We start from the raw sequence: 11,821 nt of genomic DNA on the forward strand, positions 1-11,821 counted from the left end.
TTGTAGATTACCAATGTCTTGAACATAAAATAGCTAGACTTTTTCTATGCATGCAAACATTGTTACATGTTTCTAAAAGTGCTTTGCAGAGAATTATTGAGGAAATTAGTGACATTTTAAAATTTTCTCAGGTTCATTCATTTCAAAGAATCAAACAGGTGCTTGCTTAACAGAACATTGAGGCAGATGATGATGTAATTAAAAATATAAATGATGCACTTTTCAAAACCAACCCATTAATTATCTCAACAGAACCAAAAGGTGAAGAAGAGGGATAAGAACATGGCACTCATCACCCAAAAGATGGACATCACATTCTCTCTCAGGAGGAAAGAAGTTGTGGAGATGCAGCCCTTGGTCAAGGAAATGCAGCTCAGATGGCCAGCTCTCTTCTTGAAAGAACAGGTAAGATAATCTCTTAAATATTTAAAGGAAAACTTCCGTTTTTTTCTTCTTCCCTTTTTCCCCAGTGTGGTCTTATTTCTAAAATTGAAAACGTTCATTTATTCACCCAGAAAAATTTCAAGGCATTTGGAGTTGTTAGAAAGAAATTTTAATCCCAATGTTACGAGTCAGTCGTTTTGCAAGAGAGAGCTGAGCCACGGTTATGGGGAAAGGATTCACTGAGACAACTAAGAAATGCCTGAATTAAGCCAAAAACCACTCTGGAGGGATTTTAATCTAAGGAAATAACATTAAAATGTGTTTAAAAGCTCCAAAAAGTTGATTTTACATGATATAGGACCTTTACAATTCCTTCTGAACAACTCCAAATGCCTCGAAACTTGTCTGGGTGAGTAAATGAACGTGAGCTCCATTTCTTGTGCCCTTGAGAAGCATCTGTTTGTATCACTCCAATATCTTGTAGAAAAGGTTGAAGGCTACCGTTGAGCTAACAATGCAGAACAATAAAATATAAAAAAATACTTGGCTCTAAAAATATGAACTCTATTGAAGTGAAATCTATTTACTTGTCAACTTGCTGTGTATAATAACGGATTGCTTTTATTTCGCTCTTCTCTGGGCACCCAAAGCGCTTTATAATTCCACTACTCACTCACTCACTCTCACATTCACACATCGGTGCAGGGAAACCACAGTTGTAGCCACAGCTGCCCTGGGGTAGACTGACAGAAGTGACGCTGCCATATCGCGCCACTGGCCCCTCTGGCCAACACCAGTAAGCGGTGGGGTAAAGGGTCTTGCCCAAGGACACAACGACCAGGACAGAGAGAGCTGGGGATAGAACCAGCATCCTTCCGGTTACAGATGAGCTTCCCAACCCCCTGAACCACGGTCGCCGCAATGACTTGTCTTCACTGGGCATCTAGAATCTTTTGGTGCTGACCCTTAGCGGGCAACAGCCATGAAACTCACAGAACAGGATTGAGAAAGTCACTTACGTGTTATGAAAGTATACAAATTTGACCACAGGATGTTATTCTTACTTCATTTCTACATAACTATAAAATTAATGGAATTTTTTCAATGAATTTAAAATACAATTTATTGATTTATTTCTTTTCTGCAATACATCCTGTAACAATTGAAACCATTATTTTGTCTTATCAACATTTGATTAGGTATTCTATAGACTTACTGTAAAATCTGCCGATCAGATTTTTCTTGTTTTTTGTTTTTTTTTAATACGTCAGTTATAATTTGTACCACCACTACCACTAAAAGAGAAAAAAAAATCCAATCAAGGCCTGACCAATAGATCAACCGAGACTAACTAAATGTTTTGAAATTAAGCTCTTTTAACCAAATTTGAAAACAATGTGATTTTTATATAATGTACCTTTAAAAGTTTTCTTCTATATTTTTTTTGTTGCTTTGTAGATTTGTGCGGAATTCTCACGCATTACCACCAAGGATCTCATGGGGACCTTCATGACTGCCCTCGACACTTACTCACTTCGGCTGATTAAGCTGTATCGAATTAGAAAAGCTGCTTTCCGCAATGACATGGATTCCCTGTTGCAGAAGTTTGATGAACAGGTAATATATAAAAATGTATTTGTGTCTGGTTTATGAGGAACCTGAAGTTCCCACTGTAACGAAAGATACTTTATTAAATATTTACTAAATTGATGTAAAAATTGTTAGTTTTCAAAAAGTGTGTCCTGAATGGGATTACAAGCTAACAAGCAGCGCTGTTTGGCAGATTGCAGGTAATGACAGACAGTTCAACTCTCATCCCACTCATGGCACTTTTTGTTATAAATGTTGTAATAAGTGTGCTACATTTGTTGCACATCAAAATTACTTAAAAAATAAATAAATAAAAAAAACTGACAAAAACATGACCAATTATCTGTAATAACTCATTTCAACATCTTATTTCTTAAGGCTGTATTTTGAGCAACAACACTTAATGTGTTTTAAAAACAAAATGGTAGGTTTATAAATGAGACTGAGTCTTATTTGATTTCCTTGTTTTAGGTCTCAAACATAGTCCAGCATCGACGAACCATCAGTTTGGAAGGGTTACCGATATTTGTTCGCGACGACGAGACCAAACTCTTCTTAACATGTCTGGTGAGTATGCAAATCTACTCAATCTTCAGTTTTGGTTTTCAGAGACTTATATGTACTGTTGTTTTTTATTTTGCATAGGATACAGATCCAGTTGAGAGGGCAACCCGAGGTGTTACGGTGGGCATCCTCACTGTTCTGGAGGACTACGTGGGACCCAACTCGCAGTCCACAGTGGTCAACACTGCCATTGTTTTGGAAGAGGACATTATTCTTGATGATCTGCCAGACCTTCCCACTGCCTTTGCCTACTTGTTTGGCCTACTTTATGGGCTCAACATGGAGTTTCCCAAAGAACTCAAGTACACATTTGAAGCTGTGCAACACATTTTTATGGAGTTGACATCTACCTGTTCCCAGAGGATAAGAAGCTTCAAAACCAAGCTCTTAACCAAAGTCTAACCTATTTGACAACATGTTCAACTCAAATGCAACTTGTGTAAAACAGAATGGCAATTTGTTTTGATTTACTGTTTTTGGGTTTCGTGGCAAGTTGCTCTGAAAAAAGTTAATTTCTGTCTTTAAGAAAACGGTAAGGTGCAGAAAGTTCTGAATCAATGTCTTCTGTTCTAACTTTACTTAATGTAGCTTGCATGGCTGATTGCAGATTTCATGTATAACATGTTATTATAAAATGTTGAAAGGTTTTATTCTAACTTGAGCTGTTTTAAAAAATTTTATAATCTGGTTTTAGGTACATTTGTATTAGTTTTATAACAAATGTGGCGCGATACTGAACTTCACAGGAAATTGGAGTGTTGATACCATTACTATTAAAAGACAAGTGGTGGAAAAATTTGTTTGAAAGTTGTTAGCTGTATGGAAACCAGGAAGTTGTTCACATCCTGCCATCTGATGTTTTGAATCTGTTTGTTAGTGACTATCTATCAAGATAGGTTTGATATTCTGTCTGACAACACCACCTTTAAAATTGGATGAGTAACATTTGTTACAAAAATTTGACTTTTTTTGTGTTTTTGGAAGGACTTTATTTGTGGCTGAATGTTGTCAGTATGTTAAAAATGGCTGATCTCAAAAGTCAACATTGTCAGTGGTGCAGTTGTGTTTGAACACAAAGTTATTTGAAAATCAACTGTGTAAACATTCATTGGTACAACAGGGAGCACCTCATGAAAACTATGAAAGATACTTTTTCTAAACTTTAGGAAATTGATTGGCAAAACAAAAAAAATATGTTGTGTAAACTTTAGGAAATACGTTGCCAAAACTAAAACTAATACCTTGTGTAAACTTTAGGAAATACGTTGCAAAAACAATAAAATATGAGTTGAGAAAAAGGACAATTATTAATTTTGTCAACACAAAAACATTAGCTAAAGCAACTTATCACCTAAACTTGAAATTATAAGTTATCCATCAGAACCTAAAAACGTAAATGCAGTCGGTTGCCTTGAGTTTTTAAGTTTTAGCAACGTTTTTTTTTTTTTTACAGTGAATTTCTTTGCATCTTCATCTGTAGCAGCGGTCTCCAACCTTTTTTGCGCCACGGACCGGTTTATGCCCGACAATATTTTCACGGACCGGCCTTTAAGGTGTCACGGATAAATACAACAAAATAAAACTAGTACCGGTACCGAAAAAAAGAAGATTTATTCATAACACATGTGAAAAGACCCAGGAAAACCGAGTTAACGACCAAAACGATAACAAAATAACGCTGAAAACCGATAAAAACCTTGAAAACCATACATTTCACACCTGAGACTCTACTCTCGCGGCCCGGTACCAAACGACTCACGGACCGGTACTGGTCCGAGGCCCGGGGGTTGGGGACCGCTGATCTGTAGCACTTACACATCGGTGTATGTTCCTTGTGTTTGCTTACATTAAAATACCAGCACTAATGACCAGAGCATACAAATGCAGCTTTTCATATTTGACAATATATTTTGAAAGCACAAGACAAATCACAGTTTTCAATGTAGGTTTGGTTTTTTATTTTGTTTTATTTTTCAGTTCTTGATTTGATGGTGATGTGATGCTATATTACATGTTTTTAAGATTCAGCTGAATTTAATATTTGTAATATAGCATCGAATCACAACCGTCTCCTCAAGTTGCTTTATACTGTAAGATAGAGACCCTACAGTAGCAGCAAGAAAACCCCAAATATTAATAATCCCTTATGAGCAAGCACTTGGCGACAGTGGGGAGGAAAAACTACCTGTAACAGGCAGAAACCTCCGGCAGAACCAGGCTCAGAAGGGACGGCCATCTGCCTCGGCCGGTGGGGGGTGATGGTAACGATAATACGAGGAGACACGATGAAGAATATTTCTCAGTCTAATTAAAGTCGAATGAAATAGTTTTAAAATAAAATATACCTCAGATGTTAACTCTGAGGCCAGACTGCTTTAAGATTTTAAAAGAGGTATTTGAAAAAAATCAAGATGACAATTTAGTCATCAGTACTGCCTTTAAAGCAGCAGCTGAACGGCTTCTTCAAAGCTTTTAACACTGCTGAAAAAAACCTGGCAAGTTTGGATTTCTTTGGAGGATTCACGAAGCCACCGAGATTCATTGCTATGTGCATCAGAATAGTGTCGTCAAAAGATGAATCTTCTGATATCATTACATTGAAGAACTTGTCTGCAGATCCAAACTCCTCGATAAGGCCTTTAGCTGTGGCCTTGACTAATTTATTCATGTTATTATTAAGAATTTTTAGGTATTCGGTGCATCTATCTTCAGAAAGTACCAAATCTGTCAGATGGTTGACAACTAAGTCTATTTTTCCTCGATCCAGAAGATTTCTGGCATTTTTGTGCAATTTGTGTTTTATTCTCATGACCAGAGAAACGCTAAATTGATTTGAAATTAGCCAATCATCAGGTGACACTGATGTTTCTGACAGTTCTTCCTCTGGGTTTTCAGAGGTTGCTGGCTGACTTTGACCCTCTGTGGGTCCAGAGTGAGACACTAATGCCTGATCACCAATATTCATTGCTAGGTGCTTCAGAATAGTGTCGTCAAAAGATGAATCTTCTGACAACATTACATCGAAGAACTTGTCTGCAGATCCAAACTCCTTGATAAGACCTTCAGCTGTGGCCTTGACTAATTCAACCCTGTTCATTTTAAGAATTTCCAGGGATTCGGTGCATCTCATTTCAGAAAGTACCAAATCTGTCAGATGGTTGATAACTAACTCTAATTTTTCTGGGTCCAGAAGATTTCTGGTATTTTTTTGCAAATTTTGTGCGATTCTTGTGGCTAGAAGAGTACTAAATTGATTGGCAATGAGCTTAGCATGAATTGACACTGATGTTTCTGACAGCTCTTCCTCTGGGTTTTCAGAGGTTGCTGGCTGACTTTGACCCTCTGTGGGTTCAGAGTGAGACACTAATGCCTGATCACCAATATTCATTGCTAGGTGCTTCAGAATAGTGTCGTCAAAAGATGAATCTTCTGATATTACATCGAAGAACTTGTCTGCAGATCCAAACTCCTTGATAAGGCCTTCAGCTGTGGCCTTGACTAATTCAACCCTGTTAATTTTAAGAATTTCCAGGGATTCGGTGCATCTCACTTCAGAAAGTACCAAATCTATCAGATGGTTTATAGCCAAGTCTAATTTTTTTGGATCCAGAAGATTTCTGGTATTTTTGTGCAAATTTTGTGCGATTCTTGTGGCTAGAAGAGTACTAAATTGATTGGCAACAAGTTTAGCATGAATTGACACTGATGTTTCTGACAGCTCTTCCTCTGGGTTTTCAGAGGTTGCTGGCTGACTTTGACCCTCTGTGGGTCCAGAGTGAGACACTAATGCCTGATCACCAATATTCATTGCTAGGTGCTTCAGAATAGTGTCGTCAAAAGATGAATCTTCTGACAACATTACATCGAAGAGCTTGTCTGCAGATCCAAACTCCTTGATAAGACCTTCAGCTGTGGCCTTGACTAATTCAACCCTGTTCATTTTAAGAATTTCCAGGGATTCGGTGCATCTCATTTCAGAAAGTACCAAATCTGTCAGATGGTTGATAACTAACTCTAATTTTTCTGGATCCAGAAGATTTCTGGTATTTTTTTGCAAATTTTGTGCGATTCTTGTGGCTAGAAGAGTACTAAATTGATTGGCAATGAGCTTAGCATGAATTGACACTGATGTTTCTGACAGCTCTTCCTCTGGGTTTTCAGAGGCTGCTGGCTGACTTTGACCCTCTGTGGGTTCAGAGTGAGACACTAATGCCTGATCACCAATATTCATTGCTAGGTGCTTCAGAATAGTGTCGTCAAAAGATGAATCTTCTGACAACATTACATCGAAGAACTTGTCTGCAGATCCAAACTCCTTGATAAGACCTTCAGCTGTGGCCTTGACTAATTCAACCCTGTTAATTTTAAGAATTTCCAGGTTTTCTGTGCATCTCACTTCAGAAAGTACCAAATCTATCAGATGGTTGATAGCCAAGTCTAATTTTTTTGGATCCAGAAGATTTCTGGTATTTTTGTGCAAATTTTGTGCGATTCTTGTGGCTAGAAGAGTACTAAATTGATTGGCAATGAGCTTAGCGTGAATTGACACTGATGTTTCTGACAGCTCTTCCTCTGGGTTTTCAGAGGTTGCTGGCTGACTTTGACCCTCTGTGGGGTCAGTGTCAGAGACTGATGCCTGATCACTGCTTGTATTTGAAACCAGGTCCGGGTCTTCTGCACTCACACAAACTGGCTGATTGGTGAGATCAGTAACTGGACTTGACTGTGATGTAAACAGTCTGTCGCTTGTTTCACCAGCATCTGCTCCAATCATAACTTCTTCCTTTGATGGGGTCAGCACTCTTACTATATCTTCCACGGCACCAGAAATTTTGTCATTTATAATAGTTTGGGTTAAAGTTTCATTCTCCAACCAGAAAAGAAGGTTTTGTAAGAACCTTTCCACTGAATCTTCTACGAGCACATATGGCACCTCAGGAGCAGAGGGTACATTACAGTTACCCTGTGAAGTCTTAGAGAAGTCAGACTCTGAGAGACTTTTACCCATTTGCATCGTGGGGGCTGGATATGTTGACTCGACATGGTCGTACACATTTTCTGTCAACTCCCTTGAAAACATCTCCTTACTTGTCAGGTCAAGGTTTCCTGCCTGGGTTAATTTACTAAACAGTTTATTCAGAACCGGCACAACTGTTGTAAATTTGAGCGGAGAAGAACTTTTAACTGTGGTTTCTAAGGTTGGTGATTTTCTGGGAACTTCTGAGGGATTCATGTGTTCGCTTTTCCTGGAGTCAGCTCTTTCACTCTCAGGGGAGGTTGCCTGTTGTCTCTGAAAGGTCAAAAATCCTTTGCTTTTCTTCAAATGATCTTTCAGCTCACTGTTCATTTTTTGAAATTCCTTTTTAGCAAACCTGAAGAAGTGTTGTTTTACTTCATCTGGTTTTATAATTAGGGCGCATGATGCAAAAAAGTCTTTCACCTTTTTGATCACCAGGTCCACGTCAAAAGCAGGCTTGGGTGAGCTACACTTCTCACTTAATGTGATATCTTCTGCATCAGGATACTGAATGTTTGCAATTAACACATTTACAATGTCAACTGCAGCTTTATCTGCATGATCTTCATCATGTAAATAATTCAGATTGTTGAGGATTGTTTCAACATCACTTTGAGCTTTCTCCTCAGCTTCTGCAAACTCATCACTTTCTTTTTCCTCCACAGGTTGCAGTTCTATGTGACAGTCCTGGTCATCTTTACTTATCTCTCTGTCTGTACTCCACCTCATGAGAGCCATACTTATTTCTTTAATTGTTCCCATCTCAGAGAGCTTGGATTCAAGACTCTCATCACTTGAACTAAAGGAAGTGGGTAAAGCCCCCCTCATGCACAGGCCGCTCAGCTTACCTTTATATTTCTTCAGACATGAGAAAGCATGAGAAACCATGCATCTGAGGTTTTTTATGTTTGTTATTTTTCTGGTGACATAAATAGAATCCGGGTTTTCTGGGACTAGAACCCAACCCGAGTTGACTTTATTTGAGATCTCCTCCTCAATCATCTGTGTCAGCGCCACAGCGCTTTCACACTCCTCATGGGTGACATGAAGAGCAGCAGCAAAGCTGGTTGAGAGAGAGTCTCCCAATACGGGGCTTATTTTTGTCACGGCTAACCTAAGGTATGTCTGGGATGATGCATCATTTAATTGGTCCTGACCTCCTAGAAGTAACGTTTTTATGGTGCTTGCACTAACTGACTGAATGACATCAGTAATCATATCAGCCAGTGCTACTTGGACATCAGAGTCCCAGATCCCATTTTCTATCAAGCGCCACTGTAATCCAGAGAGCCTATCGAAACACCCGCTGATAGCAGGTGAAAAAGGCTCTGAAGTAATGCGGGTAGGGGTTCTAACACTGGATACAGACATTGTCAATGACCTAATTTCGCTACAATTACTTTGGAAATCCGTTTTCAGAAAGCTTTCAGAAAGGGAAGATCGCGGTCTGTACATTTAACGCACGACAACTAAAATGCAAAATGCAAGATTCAGGTCCCGCTGTTTCACCCCTATTTATAGACTCGAGTGGAGGTCACGTGCTGCAAGATCAAAGGCACGTACTGTGACATCAAAGCAGAAAGGAACTGAGCTGTGTGACGTCATGCCGCGAGCGTTCACCTACATGCACGTGCACACGTGAGCGATCACTAATAAATCACAGACGCATCAACGTCGGTGTTGTCAAACTTTCAATCATACCTGCAGCCAGTTCTTTGAAGCTCTCAAATGGGTTGAATGGCGGCTGTTTTCCACCATCATCGCAGAGCATTCCTCCAGCAGGTCCAACGCCTGATTCAACAAAACCCGCGACTCCGGCAGCTGTGCTCCGAAGCAGTTTGCTAATGTGATGCTAACTAGCTAATGTGATGCTAACTAGCTAAAGAATCCTAACAGGTACTTAAAAAACAAAGGGGACGAAGGAGGAGGAGGAGAAGTGGAGACAGCGACCTGACTGACTGGTTCATCTGAGGCTCTCAGTGGTTCCCTGTCTCAGCGAGATTCACAACACTTCTTGCAACAAACTCCCGTAACCATGGTTACAGGAGGACGCTCTGTTTGTGGCAGTCATTATCACAGTATGACTCACAAAGAGACGTTAATAAATATTAATTCATGCAATTTAAACACATTTTTTATTTTACTAATGAGGTGTATAATGGTTTAATATGGCACGACACCCTCGCTGATGTTGATGCCTAGGAATCTGAAGCAGCTGACTCTCCACCTCTGCTACTGCTGCTCTCCTGTAACCCACGATGAGCTCCTTGGTTTTGTTGATGTTAAGCACCAGGTTGTTGTCACGGCACCGTGATGTCACGCCCCTCACCTCTGTCCTGCATGACGTCTCATCTCCATCAGAAATGCATTCAATGAGAAGATTAGACTTTATTGATCGACGGCAGGAAAATTTGTGTGTTACCTCAGCTCAGGTAGAGATAGCAGAAGAAAATCCAAAAATCCAAATAAAATATAAACAACTACAAAATAAATAAGATAATACACTATATACAACAGTAGCATACACAGTATGTGACTATGGATAGAGTGTTGTGGAAATGCAAGAAATACATTTAATTATTCTTACATTACTATTACTATTTAAGCAATAGATATCTAAAAGTATCTATAAGTATAGACATGTACTTGCACACACATCTACACACTAAATATACACATGTATACATATACATACACATATACCTGCACACCAGGTAAATGTCCAGTGACTCATGACAGCGTGATTGAGGAGTTATAGAGTCTAACTGCTGTTGGGATCAATGATCTGTGAAAGCGCTCCTTCCTGCAGTGAGGCTGTTTTGGTCTCTGACAAGGATCTGCTCAGCTCACAGACTCATGCAGAGGATGATGTGGGTTGTTCGTGATGGATGTCAGCTTTACTAGCATTTTTAGCACACGATCAAAGTTTCTGTGGATGCTTGAAAAATCTTGAAGAACGTTGAATTCACTGAAGGTTTTAAAAATAATGCTGTAATCAGTTTCGTTACAGTTGCAGTGTTGTCTTCTGCTACTGTAGGCCACAGCAGCAGACGACAACACAGGTTGAGTAAGTGGGAGTGGGTGTTTTCAGACACAGAAGAACAACTTTAGATTAATCAAATAAAAATGTATTCAGTCAGCTTTCCAAATGTGAATGTTTCAGTTGTCTGTGAGTAGGAACTCAACTCTAATAAACTATAAGTTTAGTTAACTATAAAAATAGTATGCTTGTTTGCAAAACGTGATGTGCTTCTGCATCTTCACAGAGTTTCTCTCAGTTTGTGGTCGAGAGTCCTCCAAATGTAAGCATCGAACCAGAGCTAGAATTTGGCTGCTTAATCTTTATTTCACTTCCTGGATGCTGTTTCTGTTTTCCATCAGGGTCGTTCTCATGCTTTCTATTCTGATGTAAAGTAACTGGAGGAAAGCAGCTCCCCAGAACAACGATTTGTCTCCAGACATTGGCCACCTCCACCATAGCAGATAACCAGGAGTGCTCCAAGGATCAGGAAACACTGGGGACTTGAAAAAAATGCAAAAATTATTTCAGATTAAAGTTAATATAAAACGTCAAACACTGTGTGCTTCCTAGTCAGTGAGATTTAAATTTGATCCCTCTTTGTTTATTGTATGTTGTATGTTTATTATTAAACATACTTCACCAATGTACGGTGCAGTTAAATGACATCAGTCAAGTACAAAACCACATATCAGACAAGCAAACCATTGAATCAACACGAATCACTTAATAATGGAAAAATAAAGGTGTGTTTGGTGTCACAGGTGATTGGAAGTCAGAGATGAGTCTGACAAAGAAGCAGAAAAACATCTCAATGAGCCATAACTAGAGGTGCATGTAACTACAGGTGCATGTATATCAAATCTTACATTGTAATGTTAAAACCAAAACCTTTTCCTAACACAGAATTTATTTTAAGTGGTAGTGCTAGTCTTTTAAGCAGAAGCATATTAAAAGCAGTCATACCAAATACTGACTTTCAAGCTTTTTAAAATTGTATAAGCTTTGTTTTTAGTATTTATACTATATTGCATGCATGTTCCCATGTTTTAATAAATCAATTTTAGGTTCCTCTTGTTCCGTAACTCACAGCTTTTGTCACTACAGGAGCAAAGGGGTGTAACCCAGCTGATACCTCGGTGCTCTGATGACACCAACAGAAGTCACTCAGCCCCCGTAAACAGAGATAAACCACACAGTTTATCCCTGTGGAAAGAAAATTACCACCATGAAGCAGCCAAAAAGAC

General features: G+C 39.1%; 1 protein-coding gene across 1 annotated transcript; it reads left to right on the plus strand.

Moving 5' to 3' along the window:
* The first annotated feature begins 224 nt into the window (after positions 1-224).
* LOC146625883 (uncharacterized) lies at positions 225-2,942 on the plus strand. Its single transcript, XM_085363054.1, has 4 exons — positions 225-405; positions 1,843-2,001; positions 2,446-2,541; positions 2,620-2,942. Exons 1-4 carry the CDS (start codon positions 283-285, stop codon positions 2,938-2,940), a joined length of 699 nt encoding a protein of 232 aa, XP_085219180.1. The 5' UTR covers positions 225-282; the 3' UTR covers positions 2,941-2,942.
* The last annotated feature ends 8,879 nt before the right edge of the window (positions 2,943-11,821 follow it).

Source organism: Diplotaxodon limnothrissa, linkage group LG9 (assembly GCF_057381915.1).
Source record: "Diplotaxodon limnothrissa isolate DT_005_m linkage group LG9, D_limnothrissa_male_GT1.1, whole genome shotgun sequence".
Lineage (NCBI taxonomy): Eukaryota > Metazoa > Chordata > Actinopteri > Cichliformes > Cichlidae > Diplotaxodon > Diplotaxodon limnothrissa.